Here is a 21135-nt window from a genome sequence, read left to right on the forward strand (position 1 = left end):
AAATACATTAGATAAAATATATGTGCTTCATAATAAATACATTAATATCTTTTTGAATAAATAATGAATTTTAAATACGTTCACCTAACATATTTTGATACTTGTATTTACGACTTTCATTAAATGCGATAACAAATTTATAAGTTAATAGTGGAATAGACGTTTAAACAATTTATGACTAAAGAAAATTAAATCTTAAAATATTAAAAGAATATTATTTATGACTAAAGAAATGATTTTTTTGTAATAGTACACATACGTAGCTCTTCCTTTAACTTGGTCAAAGTAATCTTTATATAATATTCTTATTTATTAATATACTTTCTATATCTCTTATATAATATAATATTCTTACTTATTAATATACATGTTTTAATAGTATCTTCCTCTATAGTCATCTTTGAATCATTTAATAAAGTTTATTCGTGTGCATCAATTTCACCAAATCTTAAAAGAAAACTTATATTATTAGGGATATCACATTGCATCAAAATCTGCCTCGTGAGTACTAATACAACCATTATCCTTTCTCTAATGCTTTAATCGCACGCATTAATTTACTATGAATATCAGGTATTTAATTATACATAAAATGAACTTTGGAATTCTTTCAGCAGCCATAATATTACATAATCCATGAATTATTGTTTAGAAACGTTTATGAATTACAAAAATATTTCCGTAGTACTAAACGAAATATTTTTATATATTTAATCTGTGTGAAATTTAATTTAATTTTACTACTCTTTAAATGAATTGACAAAAAAAACGAGTAAGCTTTTTAAGGTACAATCTTTGATCGTGTTTATTAAAACTAATTTGATACATGTTATCTATTTTTAGAGAAAATTTTCATATTTCAACAATAAATTTTATATTTAAATATTTTTTTTTAAGATTAAATTTAATTCATAAAAATGATCGAATTACGATCATTATATATTTAAATTATAACCTATATAATGTAAAATCTGCTATTATTAATAAAATTTAATAAGAAATATTACTCTAATAATATTTTCAGAAATAATATTAAATAGATAAAATAAATATAAGAAATTGTCAGCATATGTTACTAAAATAAATAATAATGAAAAAATATAGTTCTTAAAAGTGAAAAATCTTACAAATTATTTCTTTCAAAATCTCTTTACATATATATTTTTTTATGAAATTGTATATATATATACATTATTAATAATAAAGATAACTTGTCGTATATTTTATATCCGTATTTTCTTATTTATTATCTTATACGCTTTCAAAAATCCTTGAACATGACTACATCTCATTTGAGATCAAAATGTAATAATTCTACATGATTTTTAGAAAAACGTATTTAATAATCATTGAGTGAGAAATTAGAAGGTATATTCGATAATGCTAGAAGCAAATTCTTTTTTTAATTTGCAATGGTGTAGATGATTTCTTCGTACTCTAAAATGTAATAGGTTTGGATACGGAATATACCCTTGAAAACCGGTCGAATTATACCTACGGCAAATGTAAATACTACTATTTCCGCATCAATTTCATGCTAGACCGATAAATCCTATTTGGCTGATTTTGCGAACAACGTCGTATCTTCTACATCATGACCGTCTCTACCAATCTTCTGCGAAGAAAAAAATATGTATATATATATATATATATATATATGAATGTATGTATGCACTAATGAAGGGGGGAGAAAGGAAGAGAAAGAGAGAGAGAGAGAGAGAGAGAGAGAGAGAGAAGCGAAACCCGATTTCGGATTCTAGCGTCCTTGACCCTATGCCCGCACGTGCGTTTTTCTCATTTGTACACTATGACTTTATTCGCGCTTCAGTTGCGCGTATAGAAAATGAAATTATCCATAAAGTTTATACATTTTACAAATACTAAAGTGTTTTTTTTTTAATGTCTTTTTTTTCTTCAATTTCTTAGTTTCTTGCTTTGGATCCTTCTTTCGATTTTATATCTTTCTCTTCTTCTCTTTCTTCTTGTTTTATTATTTTATATATTAAAATCAGACTTAGATACCCATTTTGTCCTCTAAAATATATTTATGATTATAGAAGACATTGGATTTACGAATATACTTTTCTTTATAATAAAGAAATCTTTTAATAAACTAGGAAATTGACATGTGTAATAATTATGTGATACTACATCATTATGGTTTCATTGAAATTGAATTAGTGAACAGGTTTTCAAGTAAACCAAAGAAATTAAATTAAAATATTCTTATTGTGTTTATTTATAGTTACTTTTCAAAGATTTTAAAAACATATTAATATATTAAAAGTCCTTACAACCAATAAATTGAAATTCATAATAATTCATTTTGATATACATAGCGGTTCGATCTTTGCAAATAACATGGAATATAATTATTTATTACATTTGACTATTTGACGTAATCAATGTATGAAAAATATTAGTTGCTTACGATAGGATACGTAACGGAACTAATGTGTCTTTACGTATGTCCACGAATTATTTCAAACTCCCCACGTTTATTTTCAAACAACAAAATATCGAACGAACTAATCGAATTATAAAATACTGTGTCCCTTTTCTGAATTACGAATAAATTGATGAAAGCACATGAACTCATGTATTTGGATAACGCGTCCTTTGTTATTCGATATGTAAGGAATGATAAATCAAAAAATATATTCCTTCGCAGTTAATACTATAAAGTTACATAAAATGGATAAGCTCTGTTATATTATATTCAATTCGACGATTATTTGACAACGAGAAACTGAAACATACATTTTAGTGATTTATACTCAAATTGCCATAGATTACTTAGGAATAAGAAAATAAATAAAGATATGTTTTTTAATTATTTACTTTACATTGAATTTGTAACAACTTTTTTTTATTAATTCGGTATTAATTTATAATTTTAATATATTTTATAAGGTATAAAGATATATTTGCTTTCAATTTAGGTATTCTTTTATATTTATTTTCCATTTTTGTATAGATCATTATTGAAATATCTGTACATTATTCAACTTATTTTAATTATTATTCAACATTATACTATCTAAAAGAAATTATTACAATAATTTATTCAAGGTAAGTGATATTTATAATTTATTTGTATTTTTGCAACAGAAGGTATAAATTATGATATAATAAAATAGATATAATGAAAATTAAGATTTATTATTTTTCGATCTATAATTTTACACTATTCAATTAATGTGTTGTTGATATTTTGAATATTAAATACATTATTTTTTTAATACGGAGCTACGTAATAAAATTGCACCTTAAATGAGATAATAAAGAATTTATTCATATATACTAATGACTATGTTTTTATCTATTGGAGCAAAAATTATAATGTACCATATGAAGTTAAAGATTTGGTGAGTCCATTCGATCAATCCTACCAATTCATGTATACATTACTTAGGCACACATTGAATCCACTACTCGATTTAAATATAAAAAATACACTACAGCTTAATTATAATTTAGGGAGTGTTCCTGTTATTCTTTGAATTAGAAAATGCTTACCCACATTATTTTAACTATACATCCATTCACTTTACCTAATTTATTTCTTAAAATAAAAACTACTAATTACAGAACGAAACGAACAACTATCTATTCGTGAATTATAAAATTGCTAATAATTATATCTTGTAATTTTACTTGTATTTGGTTCACATCTAATCCATTTATTATTAACAGATTAATAAATATCCTAACTTTAGTACATATTCTTATTTTCTCAAATTGCATGTTATTGAAAAATGTCTATAAATTCGTTATAAATTTAAATATTTCTAATAATACTTAAAAATGCATTCATGTAAATTTCATTCAGCGTAAAATAAACCTAATCAAATAGCGATTAGTTATACATAAGTTAATTAAAAATAGAACAAATATTATAAATATATATAACCGACATCAGAAATGAGTCATGCCATTAATTATGTTACATCAGATATAACATTGTAAAGTCAATATATAATTCCTCGTATATAAAGTTGATTTATTGAGTCATATATATATATTTATTTATTTATTTATTGTATTTTTGAACAAACAAATTTACGAGCATTTTATCTAATATTTTATTTTTCTTATATTATATTTTATAATATGTAATATAAGTTATTCTAAATTGAAAGTTTTTCTAATTAATAAACGATTGCAACTCATAATGAATTTGAACTTTCTTTTAGAGGACTTGAACGAGTTATTGATAAATACACGTTTCAAGAAATATATCAATCATATCATACACAATGAAAATGAAAATAAATCATCCAGAATATCATTAATTGAATAATGATGACTATATAATTTAATGAACAAGTTTAAACAAATAACAATGTATTGACTAACAATTACTAAGTCTATTCTACAATAAATTTCTATTATAGATATTGTATCTATGACTTTCCCTTCTTTTATTCACTTGATGTTGATATCATTGTGCTCCCGTAGGCTTTCTTTTAAAATCGATGTAGCGACAATTACACGTATTGGTGAAAATGACAAGAGAAGGTCAAGGCTTAACCGTCTGTTAATTTAACTCCATATTTTTTTACTTAGTATTGTACGAATACTACGTAATGCAAACAAACGTTGTCATGCTCGTACAATGGAAATCCTTGTTATATTTATGAATTTTTAATTAATAAAATAAAAAAATTTTCACGAGGTTTACAAACAAATGAATAATTTATCATAATAAATAAATTAAAAATTACTTATATTACTTTGGTGAGATAAAAAAATTTATTACGATTTATTTTACTATTACATGACAGCATGCATGTTTGAACTTGTGCACCCTATATGCCAAAATATCCAATAAATTCACAATAATTACATTTTCTGTATAACAATATATATAATTAACAATATAAAAGTATTATAAAAATCAGTTTTTTTTAAATATATATTAATGTATTCAGAAACTATTTTATAAGTACAAACTTTTTCTTTGAAGCAATTATATTTATTATTTTAAACTTACATAAATAAAATTTATATATTTGTTAAGTTATACAGAAATAAGAGTGAAAAATATTTCATAGCTTAGAAATACAGTTTGATTCTTTGTTTACATTAAATTCAAATTTAAACTGTTATCGTTATCGTTGGAAATATACTTTTTGTTGACAAATTTTATTTATAACTTTAATAAATAAATTTAATAAATAATTGAAGAAATTAACATATATTTAAGACAAAATAATTTTACAAATCATATAAAATATTATTCTCTTTAATATAGGTTGAGAAGTATGTAAGTTTCAATTTCTCGTTCTGAAATTTGATTATTCATTAATCAGAAATGACGAATTACGAACATTTGCTTTTAAATTAAACTAAAATATTAAAAAATGTATTGAAGCTAAATTTTATATTTTCCAATAAGAGTTAAATTACTTTTAAATTGAAAAGATTTTTCATATATTTGTATACTGTATAAAAAATACTCTATTTTCATGTTAAAAATTTTCTTAAGTGCTTTGATGAATATTTTTTTTTAATTCATAATAATACTTTTAATTTGAATAATTTTAGGTAGATCACGGTATTATATAGGAGCAATTATTCATAAAAAATTTCTTAAAAAATTTCATTTGTGAAAAAAGACTTATTAAGGAAATGAGATTTTCATATTGTTTATGAAAATATATATTTTATTGAAATACAATAATTTTTAGATAGGTATTTACTTAAATTTTATTAACTTTAGCAATTATTATATTTTATTTCATAAGGAATTATAATTGAAGGACCAAGTAAGTAAAATTTTTAATATTGAAGTTCTTTACTATTATATAATAATAATACCTTATACTGAAGTTATTACATCCAACGGACAGCTTACTAAAAAATCAAATAAATTTTTTAAAAAATTTAGCAAAATGATTGTAGAAAATGTTTACAGATTTATAGTAAAATCAACGTCAATTGAAATAGTGAAATTAGAACCACAGTTTTTGTATATGTGCTAGAAAAAAGGAAATATAAAACTACGAAAAAACAGATTCTTCAGAGGACGAAAAGTGATGTAAAACTAAAAAAAATTGGAAATATACTGCGTCGAATTATTACGGGTTAAGAATAGTGAGGCTAAATGCCAGAGGAAATAGACCTTGATCGATCGAAGAGATAAATTCCGGGTTTTGCTTCGTGCTCAACATGGAAAGAGACCTTGAAAAACTTTGCACGTTGTAATAAAAAAAAAAATATATATATATAGTTTTTAACTTCCTGTTACTCTCACTTGTTGCATTTATACAAATCATAAAATATGTAGAATGTTTTTTTTGTTAATAAACCTCAAGGTTCTGTTTTTATTAGATGTATGCACATATTTATAAATCGAGAAATAAGTTATGAGAAAGTCTACAGAATTCTTTTCATTCATACCTTTCTATATATTACCAATATGTAGAAGTTTCCAAAATTATGTTATGCTTATACTTTCATTAGCTTTTACTTATCTGTTAGGATAAATTGTATTAGCTTCTCTTCTTTACATATAAAAATCTTCTTTAATAATAGAAGTTACATTATTTGTAATATATCTCTTATATTTTCTATAAAAGTACAAGTTTGGCTGTATTTTAAATAAAAGTGGAAAAATTATGAATCGATAAATGGATATTAGTATAATATATAAAGTTAATATATATAATATATAAAGTTATAATATATATAATATATAATATATAAATATTATATATTATATATTATATATATGTTAATATATATAATATATAAAGATATAATATATAAAGTTAAAAAATCCTGTAAGCTAAATAATAATGGTTTCAATGCTTATTGCATTTTTGGCATTAATGGCATTATATTGTGAAATTATCATATTATCTATTTAAAAAAAGTATACTTCTTGATCTTAGATAGCAGAAGAATTTATTAAGTACCTGTAAGAATTCGCAAAACCAAAAAATGTAAGAAAAACTGTGTAAGAAAAACTTTAAGTGTATAATTAGTAGTAATTACTAAGAACGTAAATACAGTATCGTTAAATATATTTTTTTAATAATTAATCTATTTGATATTAAAAATAATTTTAAGATATTTAGTATTTACTATTTTGTTTAATATGATAATTAATTGATTATATTACACTAAATAATTATTAACTATTTGGCTAATCATTAATTAATGATGCTTTCTGAGTACTATGCATGATTCAGTTTTTATTTTCAAACAATATTATAATTTATTTGCGATACGTACTGTATCACTAGTCGGATCGGGTAGCAACGAATTATATTTAAGGTGATATTTAAGGTTGATGCAGTTATCATAGCCTGAACTGTGATTAGATTACTATTGTATTCAGTTAGCTCCGTTATTAAGCTCATATAAGCTTTCATTAATCATCCATAATCGGGGCATTATTAAAGTGACCATTTTTTTTCCAAAATTTCATTATCATCTGAAACGCCCACGCCAGACACAAACATACATTACAATACATCTCTCAAAATTTTCTATATTTAATTACAAATGTTTTTTTAATTTACATGTTCTAATTTAATGAAAAATTATTATACTATGTAAAGCATTAATTAAATTAAATTATTAAATGAATTAAAATAAAAGCAGTTATTAACAAGAAATGATTAATATTCGAAATTATTTTATAATTTTATATTTTTCTATCATACATTTTATAATATTTATATGATTTTAATCGATAAAGATGTAGTATTATGCACTAAAATAAACTTTTTTTTCATAATAGCAATAATTTTCACATAGATATATTCAACAATTCCTAAGTTGACATTCATATGAAATATATTTAATTATTTATTTTACTGTTTCCATTCTTGCACTTAATAATGTCTTATTTACAATAGCAATCATTAATGATAAAATTCAAATTTGATAACTATAATATGATCATATTTAGCAATATTTTAATATTTTAAATACCATTACATCTATATTTACATACTAATGAATAAGATTTAAATTTTCTAAAGGAAGCCCAATTAACTAAAGAAAAATTACCTAATAATATTTTAATAATACTATTTTTATTATATTCCTGCTTATTTTAATTAGATGATAATATTTATTGAGCCATCAAACAGTGCAATAACTTGTTTTTTAAATTAATCATTGATTATGAAAATCGACCGTTTTTCAATTCAGAATAGATGTTTAAAGTGATTAGAAAAATTATGATAATTTATATAATCTTTTAATATAAGGATGGTATGAATATTGTTAATTCAGCTTTAGATATAAGTCATAATTTAAGAAAAAACAAATATATATATATATTTATATATAGAGAGAGAGAGAGACAATATATTCATTATCGAAACTGTTTATTAGAAAATTATTTATATCAATGTTTTGGAATATTTCATTTTTAATAGAAATTATATCATTATAGATCAATGACAAACTAAAGCAATTTTTAATATTTCAATCTTTATTTCTGTTTTAGGTAAGCGAATTTTATATTGAATTATATTTTTAAAAGTATATTTTGTCCATGTAAGTATAAACGTAAATTAAAGTAATATAAAATATCTTATATTTATATACCAAATGTCAAACATTATTATAGTCACCATAAATAAAATTTGAAGTGTAAAATAATGCAATTTTATAATAACTTTTTTAATTATATTTATGATTAAAATTTTTCAAAATTATATATTTTATATGACTACACATATAAGAATAAAACTTAAATAATAATTGATTATAAATATAGAATATATACGTTTATATTATTAATATAAATAAACGTATTTTATAGTTTAAATAAAAGACAAAAAATATTTTTTTTTAAATCTCGTAAATGTAATGATACCAATATTTATTCTACATTTTATGAATATTTTTTCTGTACCAATAACTTGAAGAGCCATATTTTAGTTGCTATTCGTATTTACAATTTTGAAATTATGATATTAATTTACTTAAAGAAATTATAATTCATATGTCTATATTTAATATTGCTTATACTATAAAGTGATAATTAAAGTTAATTGTTTCTAAAAAGTTTAATTAGCAATAATTAATGTCAATAAAATTAAAGTGCAAGTTTCCGAATGAAGTTCTGTATTATTATTCAAAATTATAATCTTATGTAAGACCTTTAATAAAATTCAATTTTAAATATTATTTTAATAAATTAACTTTATAATTAGATTTAGGTATTATATATTAATTACTAAGAACGTACATACAGTATCGTTAAATATAATATTTTTTTAATAATTAATCTATTTGATATTAAAAATAATTTTAGGATATTTAGTATTTACTATTTTGTTTAATATGATAATTAATTGATAATATTATACTAAATAATTATTAACTATTTGGCTAATTATTAATTAATGATGCTTTTCTATTTGTATCGAAGTTAATATAAACGACAAGATATACATAATTCACTAATCCAATTTAATAATATACGAGTACATCCTACTATGAGAAACACATCTTCAGTTTCCATGAATCATCTGATAAGTGGTTTTATCATTAAGTGTATTGTATATTTATTAAAATTCTATATTTATTTTAAGTTGGAAACTGAAAATATTATTTTCAAATTTATTCTATTATTCCTATTTACTGTATTAAGTACAGACTTCGTTTTTGCAGGCCGGTCATTGGTCTGCCTCTGTCGTTGCTTGTTGTGTTAGTATTATCATTCTGAAAAATAAGTGAAAAATAAGTATCACCGTTTATTATATAATGGATTTTATAATTTGTTAGATTATATTTTTAAATGAATTTACACAGTAGTTAGATATACTATCTTCTTTTATTATTTAATTAAAATAATAATTATTAAATTTTTTTTCAATTTAATGCAATTAAATTATATTATAAATTTTATTATAAAAATATATTATTTGAATTAAATTAAAATTAAAATTAAATAAAAAGCGATAAAGATGCTTGAACAGCGAATGTAAAAACACTATGGACTGCTTGTTTTTGTAACCTGTTCCTAACCATCTTATGAGTATTGTCACTCTTCCCTTATGTACGCTAAATACTATATAAAGCAATGATTAAGATAACGAGCATGCGCACTCCTGAGACTGCTTCGTATGTTTTTCCCTACGGCAACGAAATATTCCTCGCCATTGAACATCGAAGAAAAGTATGTAAGTGTGGAAGAAAGAGAGACAGAACTCTCGAGACTCGACGTCGGCGCACGGCGGTGTCCCACGAATCACTCCTTTACCAAGAGTAGTGTGAAAGATGCTCCCGAGCGGAGCAGTCTCCCTTCGGTTCAACTGCTCTCGTCATTACCACCACCGTCACCTCTTACTCCTACTTCTACTCCTACTCCTACTCCTACTTCACTAGCCCCTACTCTCCCACTCATACACTTTAAACGTAGGTAGTACGCACGGGTGCGAGAGATCCCGGCGCCGGCCACCGCGCTCCGTTCAGAATATGAGGTGCATGGAACCGTGATCGATGGATTCTTTTCGCAAACACGCAACCTGTCTTTTCATACGCGACGCCATTGATCGATCAGATATTTTAATCATCTGGTGATGAAATTTATTAAAGAAGCGATCGGATAGTCGGAAAACCTTCTCTACTGATTGTGACTGATGGTCTCCACTGTGCCTGGAAATCTTTATTAACGCTTTGCGCCTTGTAATCTCAAGTACTGTACAGTGGGATAATAATGTACCTAAACACATAACTATACGGAACCATTTGCCTTCAAACTGAGCCGAGGAGAAAGAATTAATTCATCCATGTTATCCCGTCTTAAGGACAATAATCCAAAGCCCCAATCGTGTTGCCAAACGCGTTTAACCATGAGTGGCGTTGGTTTTCTAACGACGGTAAAGACCCTCAGACCCTCTTGCCGCCGTCAGCGTCGCTGCGAAAAACAGAAGACCATACGCGAATTGCCGGCTTATGCTTGCCATCAGTCGAATGTCGTTTCAAATTGGGAGGTGGCCGTGCCAATAACACCTCCAGCGGCCTTTTTGCCACCCGAATACAAGAGGAATTACGAGAAATACGCCATAGGTATGAGATTACGGGAACGGGAGTGTATCGTTTGCAATTATACGACTTACGATTGATTGCAAAATCGCTGAATTTTATCATTGGCTTCGACGATTTTAATAATTTAATTAATGATTGTATTGTTAGTTATAATAAAGTGCATGAACAATTTGAATATACTATATAATTTAGTTAATTATTTTAAAATGTGCGTTATATTCGTAATTTTAATACAATTGTATATGCCTCAGTCTTTCAATTCTATATATTTTGACACATAATATTCGCTTAATACATTTGCATGTGTATATACAAATATTGCAATACACAGCAATATTACTATATTGCTTATTACCATGAACGAATTATGTTTTAAACATTATAAAATACTATTAAACAATTATGTTACAAAATATTAGTTTTCTGCTTGACCAAGAATGTTTCTTAAATCACGCACATTTGATCGAAAAACTTTCTATATTTAGTGAATACCGTTTAGTTTCTATACATATATTTGGAAATAAATTTTTTTTTTCTTTTGGGCACTTGAGAAAATTTTTTACAATTAATTTATTTATTTTATTTAATTATCACATTTACCATGACAGCCCCATTATATTATATCGTGAAACAATTTTATATGATGGCTATAAAAACAACTTTATACTTAATTATATCTTTCCTAAGTAACTATGATTACTTAAATTTATGTATATTAAAATCACATTTATCTAAAAATAGAGAAAAATTAATTTATTTAAAAAAAAAATGAAAAATACATGCGGTATTAACAAATTTTTTACTTATTATCAAAAATATTTTGATGCATTCCTTAATATTAACAATAATAATAGTTTCAATATTATTTTCCCTATTCGTTTTTAAGTAAATCGATCTTTTATCATTATTTATCGTTACATTTCATAAAATATTTGTGAATAAAATTTGTATGTAATTATAAATGTTCTACAACAAAACAGTTTTCTTATATTTTAAATGTGATAAAGTTAAATTGTGTCTAAGCTTTTCTAATAATTTCATTGTTATTTTAATGCTTGAAGACGAGAACTTGAACGACTTAGTATCTATCTTATGAAAAACTTAACAATAAATAACAATGCCGTATCTTGATTTTGACTACCTTGACTTCGTTTTCACAGTTATAATAATACAAAATAATCACAGGTAGTCGGCATTTCTTGAAGTTGAAAAATTTGTCTATGTCGCACTAATATTATACATCTTATAACGCTGTTTCGGATTGTCTATAATATATCTAAGCATTATTAATGTCGGATTATATGATACTTTAGAATAGTTATATTAATTATTTTCTTTTTTTGAAGTTGTTTTAAATAATTTTTTTATATTTAAATTGATGAATATCAAAAATTAATATACATTATAATTAATCGAACATACAAGAAATATTATTGTTCTCAAAATTGAAAAAATATTGTGTCTTGATTATTCAGCTATCAATAAGATTCAAGTTCATTTTCACTAATTTTGCCTCATTTACATGCACGGAGATTGCAACTTTATATAGAAATCTATTTTATTGTACTATTTGGAAATCCTATATTCTAATTTTGAATTCTAATTTTAAAATTTATTTCTTGATGTAAATGAAATAAATTTTATTATTTATAATAATTTTAATATTGATAAATATAATTATAAGATATTTCATATTACTACCACATATGACTAAAATATTAATCCTTTTTTAATTACAATCTTCAATTACAATCAAATTCGTCAGATATTAAAATCCATTCAATTCTTGTGACAACAGAGATCAATATAACATTTGAAAGTATCATATTTACATATTTTACTTTACATAATTTACTTATTATTTACATATTTTCGGAAAGTTTTAACTTATTCATGTTAATTTCACACTGAATAAATATAATTTAAATATTAGAGTTTCAGTATTTTATCAAAATTTTAATTTTAAGAAGATTTGACGAAGGGAAACAATAATTATTTCATGTTCTCCTATATTTATTAATAAGTACATAATTACAAATAATTTTTTAAGTCCTAATAATACATAATTTTATTTCAATCTTAAATTATGATACTTTAAATTGATAGCGAATATTTTCATGTGAACTTTTTTATTCTTATCAAACGTTTTAAATTCATTATCTGTAACTTGTTTATGTTAAGAGGACTCGCATAGACTTCAGTTAAATAATTGAGTCTACGTTTTAAATTAAAATATTTTTCCAACCTTTAAAATAGGTTAAAACATATTACTAATTAAGCAGTAATTATTTACTTTAAAACAAAAGTAAAAAATTCAAAACTCTTAAAATTATTATTGAAAATTATTTTAGTTTGTTCAATATTTCACAAAAAAAAGTTTTTAATAAAATATGTCTAATATATCTTAAATTATATATTTAATAAATGATATATAATTATAATTCATATTTCTACTCTTTCATTCAAAATTTGTATTACCTATTCATGATTAATATTTTTTATCGTTTGCAACACACTATTAACTGCATCTTATAACAATTTATAAGTGTGTCCGGGACTAAATTTATACTAATTTACTCTAATGTTGATCTGGATAAAATGATTAATTATTTTTCTACTTATATGAACTGTGTAAAAATAATTACAATTAATAACAAACTTTATTCTACGTCTAATTTACATTTATTAAAAAGTAATTGTTATATCAAAATCCCAACAAGTAGATTTTTATTTCTTAAACTTAAGTTATTTAAAGAGTATTTCCCAGCAATGCAAAATATAATATAAGATATTTAAATAATTCAATCATATATTTATTACTTAATAAAAATTATTAAATTTATTACACTATTTTTAATATATTATTTTTAGAAATTAGACAATTGCATTTTTAAATACCATCATTAGAATAAAATATGAATTATTATAAAATGAAGGTCTTAACTTGGAATCATTTCATAAAAAGAACTTTTAATATATTCCAATTCATTTCCATAATAAGAATAAATTTCATTAATTTAAATGCCTATAAATTATTGGTGTTATTCCAAAGGCCAATGTCAAAATAATATATTTTTATTACAATTATTAAAAATAAAATTAAACATGTTTTTTTCATTCTTTCAATCTCGTACTCAATTTTTTCCCTCTCTCCTCTCTCTTTCTCTACGTTTATCATTCTTTAGATTTTTAATCTCATAGATTTCATGGGTAGTTATAAAAAAAAAAATCTGATGATCCTTGAAAATAAAACGGATGTATTGTTTAAAACATTTGTGTAACAAAATCTAATTGGTTGACCATGATTTTATGTTCTATGTCACCTGTCACTCAAACAGTATTTAAATTTCATACAAATTTTAATTTTATTTTTAAATTAGATATAACTAGAATATTTGTAGAACTAACGTTACTATTATTTATTTCGACTGCAGTGAAACAGATGTTAATTAATTAATTCATTCTTAATTGTTTAATTAATTATTAATTCACTCTCAGATTATAACACAATTTTAATTCCACGTGTTTTAATTGAAATAGTATTATATTGAAATGGTAAAATATTAATAAAATTCTTTATCGGCTGTTATTTTAGGTTTTTAATATTTTTTGACATTTTTTCCCTATTTCTTACTTTTAGAACATAAAGAAAGAAGATCAAGAAATAGTACATATTAGCATGTAGAATGTGTAAGTATTTCCATTATGATTTCTTATTAGGAACATTGATATAACATTAATTAAACTAAGAATAAAAGTTGAAATATTTTTAATTTATGATTATTAACTTTTTTATTTATATACATATAGTTTTTTATGAACAATAACATCATAAGCATTCTAGATAAAATTTTTCCAAATTTGTAAATAGTATACATTGTTCGGAAAATGCTGATAAATTTATATTGATGTTATACGTTAATAAATATTTATTATGAACAACTTTTCAGATGTTCATTTGTTGATTATGCAATCCAAATATGAATATTTTTTTGTAAATTGTAATAAGATTTTAAATATTTTTAAAAATGTTATAGTTTTCAAAATATATAATTGAACTAACATAATTTAGACAATGATATTTTCTGTTTCCATTTATAATTTTAATCACAAAAAATATTAAATTTTATAATTATACTTAATCTTAAATAGTTCATTTAAATTTTGTGATTGGCTGGAATGCAAAATAATAAATATCTTAGTTTCTACGTTCAGATAAAAAATCTTTTAGTTTTACGCGTACAATATTGAATTGGATAAAATTATAAATGTCTCGAGAATTCTAAGTCATTAAAAAACATTTTCAATTTAATTCTATTTCCAGAATCAACTTTATTTATCGCTATCAAATATTGATATATAAATTCAGTTATTTCTCAAATAATTATCATCATAAATTAGATTAATCAGCTTAGTATTTTTAAACTTATGAAAAAATACTATTTATAAATCAGTCAATATTATCTAATGTGTATGTTTGTAATAATAAATAAAACTAAAATCAGTGTATCAAACTAAATATTTTTTGTTTCTAATATTGTTAAATACTTTTAATTCAAATGGTGTTTGAGTTTTAATTTTAAAAAGTAATAAAAAATATTACTTCTTTAATATGCTACCTAATTTTCTAAAAGTGGAAATAAATTCTATATAAAAATATAATTACCTTAAATAAATAAAATTAAATTACTTCCGTTTAATTTTTTTCGAATTTTTCATAATTGATATAATCTTGGCATACTATCCACTCATACGCCTTGGTAATACGTTCCCACTATCTTAGACATTTAGAATCTTCACCTGTCTTTTTACGTAGTGACATTATAATTATTAATTATATTTATTAATTATATGTATTAAAAACCGATATTTTCTATTATCTCTGAAATTGGAGAAAAACTTATAAATAATAATTATATTCTGACGTTTTAACAAATTATTTCAACAAATTATTTCAATTCTGATTTTTGGTTTTTGTCCTGAAGATTAAAAGCTATTTCTTTGCGAGAACAACTGAAAATATTTTTGGAATTCTTCTTATAATCTAGTTCATTCTGCTTCTTGCATGTATACGTCTTTCGAATTATAAATTATTTTTATTAGAGCATTGGATGGCCTCGCGGTCATTCGAGCATGAACATATGAAAAAATGATTCTCTATGGAACACATCATCTAGTTAATTGAGGAGACAAATGAATATTATACTATTACTCAATTGATGTAATGTAATGGATTTTTTCTCGTAAAGTAGTGAAGCATCGTCACTTCGAAAAGCATATCCATCGCTTTTCAATATGACAATTTTTTAAAACATAAATTATTATTTTAATATTAATTAATATTAAATTATTTAAAGTGCATATAAAAGATAATGGTTTTAAGTGCTTTAAATCTTTGGCGTAAAATCATTTTATTCTTATGAATTGTATGATTCTATGTTATACTCATAGCTTATTGTGACGTATATTTAATGATATGCATTGATTGTTCTTCTCATTATGGATTTGCACACTTAAATATATTTCATATATTCAAATCGATTTTATTCGTACTCTTAAACTAAGTAATTAATTATACCATAATTAACTTTGCAAAGAAAGAAGCTTATCAGTCAAATGCACAAATAATTGTGTAAATTCTTATAAAACCAAAAAATTAAATAAAAGTTATTGTAGACCACTGTATTTGTGTACCTCCATATGAATAAATTTTAGTAAATAATACCGTCATGCATATTTGTTTTTAACTAGTATTACTTGATTCTCGGCGCAATCGACTTGGCCGTTAACCAAAAACCCAATTGCAATCCCAGTATTACGAAATGTGAAAAATGCGCGTCGCAAGTAAACATCAATGACTATTATTTTAACGTTTGATAAAACGTAATCAATAATATGCGTTTGGTTTTCAGACGAATAAAATATTTTTTCGTTTCTTAGGTATCATTCTCTTTTCTATCCGCTTTCCCTCCGTTATGTCTCTCTATGTCCGTCTCACACTCCATTCTTTCTTTTGTTTTTTTCATTATATTATATTTTTATTTTTATTTTTTTTGTCTCAGTATATTTTACTAATTGTGTATATATCTCTTTCTATATTTGTACTCTATATATTTATATATATATACCTACATATTATAAGGCAAGCATCTATATTAAATTATAATAAGTGTTAATGCAATAATAATATTATTGTATACATTTTTAATAAAAAAAATATATATATCTATACATACATATATATATTCTTATTTTGAATTTGTAATTGGTGACAGCAGATCAATGGAACATTGATTGATATTTAGGCAAATTGCTTATCCACACCTACACATTTTCAAATTATACTGGACGAATTAGTTGTGACCAGTGAGCTTTAATTGTTCAGTGTTCATTGTTTTTAGCAAAGTTTTTAACTTCTTGCAAAATCTTATCAATTATCAATGTTAGATTTTTTTTCAATTTTTTTCTCATTTTTAAATTAAGCAATTATTTGTTTGTGTTGTTTATGTATGATTTTCACTTTCAGTAAATATATTCAAATTATTAACTCCAATCAATCAATATTTTGTTAATTCAAAAACGGAAAGCTTTTTATGTTATCTGAAGTTACTAATTATTATATATGCTTTTTGATATATAATATAATGATCAATGCTATTTACATATTCGTTTTGTATCATTGTCATTTACGTAATTGTATACAATGAGAGTTTAAATTAAAAAAAATGTATTAGTTTGTGATTTAAAAATATTTTATTTAAACGAATTTCGTGTCATTGGAATTGAATTTTGTGTTCTTAACAAATTTATATATTTTATTGTAACAATACTAAATAATTATTTATACACATAGTATTGTTAGTATTATCATTCAGTTTTTTTTTTAATATTAATCATTTTGTAACTGAAGGTAAACAAATCATTCTGATTGTGGAATATGTAACAAGTATGTGCAATCGTGGAAGTATTATAATAAGAGTAGCGAGATGGAGAGAGAGGTAGAGTACGCGAATAATAGGATGTTGAAGGAACACGTGGCTTTCCTCATTTCAGAACTTAAGAAGGACAAGATCGAAGAAAAAAATGGTAGTCGCGGAAGCGGTGGTGGCAACGATGGCGGCGATGGCAGTGACAACGGCTTGGTATCCCTCTGCCATGAGCCGACTGGTTCACAACAACCTGGATACCCCGATGGCCAAAAAGCCAGAAGGCCTAACAGTCTGGATACTAGCTTGAAGTTCGGCAATCGACGCTTCAATGCCGCGAATTGTCCGACTCGTGCCAGTCTTATCGATCGCAATTCCTGCAGTTATCTCGCCGAGGAAACTGTGGCAGGTTAGGGGAATATGTTAAAGGTCGAGTCGACTGATAAAAAAGTCGCTAAAAGATAAATTGAGAATGCTACTACCTAGCCTTTCCCGGTTTTCTTGTCGACTGCTTAAGATAAATAGCTCTTTCTTTAGCAAACGCAAATCTAATACTCGATTAGATTTTCATTTTGTAAGTTATTTTTAACATGTTTAGTTCATGTTTTAGTAGATTTTATATTCTACTTATTAATTACATAAATATAAAATTAAAAATTGTCTCTATGTTTGGTGAAAATATTTCATTATCAATCTATGAAAAAAACTTTTGATGTAAAGGATGCTTCATTACCCAAAATAAATTTGAAAATATATTCTTACCGTATTTATCTAATAATAAAATTAAATATTTATTTTGATTTAAAATGTCGTATTTTATTTATTTATTTATTTTAAACATTTCAACGAATTATATGTGACAAATAACTTATTTTACCAAAATGCTCATTCAAGCAAATTTTTTTTTATACTTTTTTACAGTAAGCTGTTGTTTATTATAAAAAAATTCGGCATATTAATGGCTCTAACAATATTGTTACACTAGAAACAAATGGTTTGATTAATTAGATTCATGTATTTTAAATTCTCTTAATTTCGTAATGAATTTCTTTCAAAATTAGTCATAGTAAAACTTGATCGTACTAAACTGTTTCATTACGTTTCTTTCAAATTCATATATTTTTCAATAAATAAAATAGTAAATTTTATTTTATAGCTAATTGATGATTTTATTACATACAAAGAATGGCAAATAATCCAATTACTGGAATTTGAATGGTTTAACTACTAATAGATGTATTCTTTACATATTGTTTTATTAATTTGAAAGTCCCTGACAAACTCGTTTGTCTCTCTAGTTGAACAAATACGTTCTTGCTATGAAATTTTAATTTAAAAAAGTGAGATGATTTTTGCTTTCAAAACTAACATATTGAACTGGTGATAGATTTTTTAATCAATAGTAATAATCAGTAATCTTATTGATTTTTTATACTAATTTAATAACTATTAACCTGCGTTTTTGTAGCTGATTAAATGTGAAAAATACTATGGAAAATAATATTAAACAGACTAATTATGTGCCCGAAATATACTAACTTTACATATGCGTGCGTGTGTAAACCCATGAATATTTATTTATTTACATATTAATAAGTATATTATAAATTATTCTTAATGCAAAATAAACTAACAAATCTCGAATATTTAAAAAAATAATTATTATACAATTAATAATTTATTGATTATTTAAAAAAAATTTTTCAGCGCTATAGTTGTATATGAAATTCGACGAATTTCAAATAATTTTTGTAAATGTGATTATGTATTGTTCTTAAAGTTTTGTAAGGTGGTTTGAGATTGTTTTGGTTTTATAATCCCTTTGTTGAATATCGTAAAATATTCTTTATCTTATTAAAAATGTTCTCTTACAGATGCACAAAGCTTCCAACGAAACACCTTTAATCATAAAACAATATTGTGTTACAGTTGAAAAGGGGATGATAAGTACTGGGACGGATGAGCAACAGGTCATGGGAAGATGCTACCCTGAAAATCTGATGCTTTCGGAGTTGCCGGAGCCACCGATCCCGCTAAGCGAAATAGGACCTATACCGCCTCCGCCGATGTTCAGCTCGCCGAGTCCGACTTTACTCTGTAGGCAAAGACAGCAGCAGATTCCACTTTTAGATTGCAAGGATGATGGTAATTATTGTGCGTGCAACTTCATTTAATATTTTGAACGTATGTGACATAGGTTCAATTTATCAATATAACGGCTTTGATGTATTAATTATCATAAAAGCAGGTTCAGTAGTTTTTCTGGAGAATAATAATAATAATAATAATAATAATAATAATAATAATGATAATAATGATAATCAAAATAATAATGCAATAATAATAATAAATAATAATAAATAATAATACAATAATAATAATAAAAAATAATAATAATGTACATGAAAAATATACCATATAAATAATATATATCTTACATTTATAAATTCTTTAGGCCATTATTTTGATTTTAATCATAAATAAAATTTATTTAACAAAATTTTTTGAATACATGATACTGCATGACTTTTTAATTTTGTATTCGCTGCGAAGATTCGAAAAAAGAAATATATACATCAAGCAACAAACAACCTTAATAATAATAAGTATGACAGTAACATTATAAATTAAAGCCTAAATTTAGTATCTTAATTATATACTGATCATATATCTCTTCTTTATAATGTCATCTATAATTTTCTTTTTTTTTTAATTTTCATGCTCTACGATTTTATACAGAAATTGTAATCATATAATTAGTGTTATACTATTTTCATCCAAATATCAAAATTCTTGTACGTTAATGTAATCGTCATTAGCCTTTTTATTGTTTATGTTAGTTTTTTCATTGAAATATATGAACAATATAAATAGAAATAGTGCTGTCAAAAACTAATAATTGTATTAAATTAGTTTATGGCATTAAATATTAAGATTCTGTTATATTACAACAATATTTTATAACTTAATTATATTTATTACAAAGAATAAGCCTTATAAAATTGAAGATTTATAATATTTGAGGCCAGGCACGATGCTTAAACGATCTTAATATAGTGGCTTTTGACTATATAAATTCAGATGATGAGGACATCGATGTTGACGACGAAGACATACGCGATACGTCGCGAGTGGAGGAAATTCCGGCGAAAGAGCCCAAGTTCCACGCCATGCCTCTGAAAAGTGC

General features: G+C 23.9%; 1 protein-coding gene across 1 annotated transcript in view; it reads left to right on the forward strand.

The window, feature by feature from the left end:
- Window positions 1-21135, forward strand: part of LOC105366169 (phosphatase and actin regulator 4B) — a 128341-nt gene that overhangs the window by 96332 nt on the left and 10874 nt on the right. The window contains 2 exon segments of the mRNA XM_011504502.1: window positions 19878-20102; window positions 21030-21135. The exon segment at window positions 21030-21135 is cut by the window's right edge and continues 4 nt beyond it. Coding sequence (XP_011502804.1) covers window positions 19878-20102; window positions 21030-21135 — 331 coding nt within the window.

This window comes from Ceratosolen solmsi, unplaced genomic scaffold (genome assembly GCF_000503995.2).
Source record: "Ceratosolen solmsi marchali unplaced genomic scaffold, CerSol_1.0 scaffold148, whole genome shotgun sequence".
In the NCBI taxonomy this organism is placed as follows: Eukaryota; Metazoa; Arthropoda; class Insecta; order Hymenoptera; family Agaonidae; genus Ceratosolen; species Ceratosolen solmsi.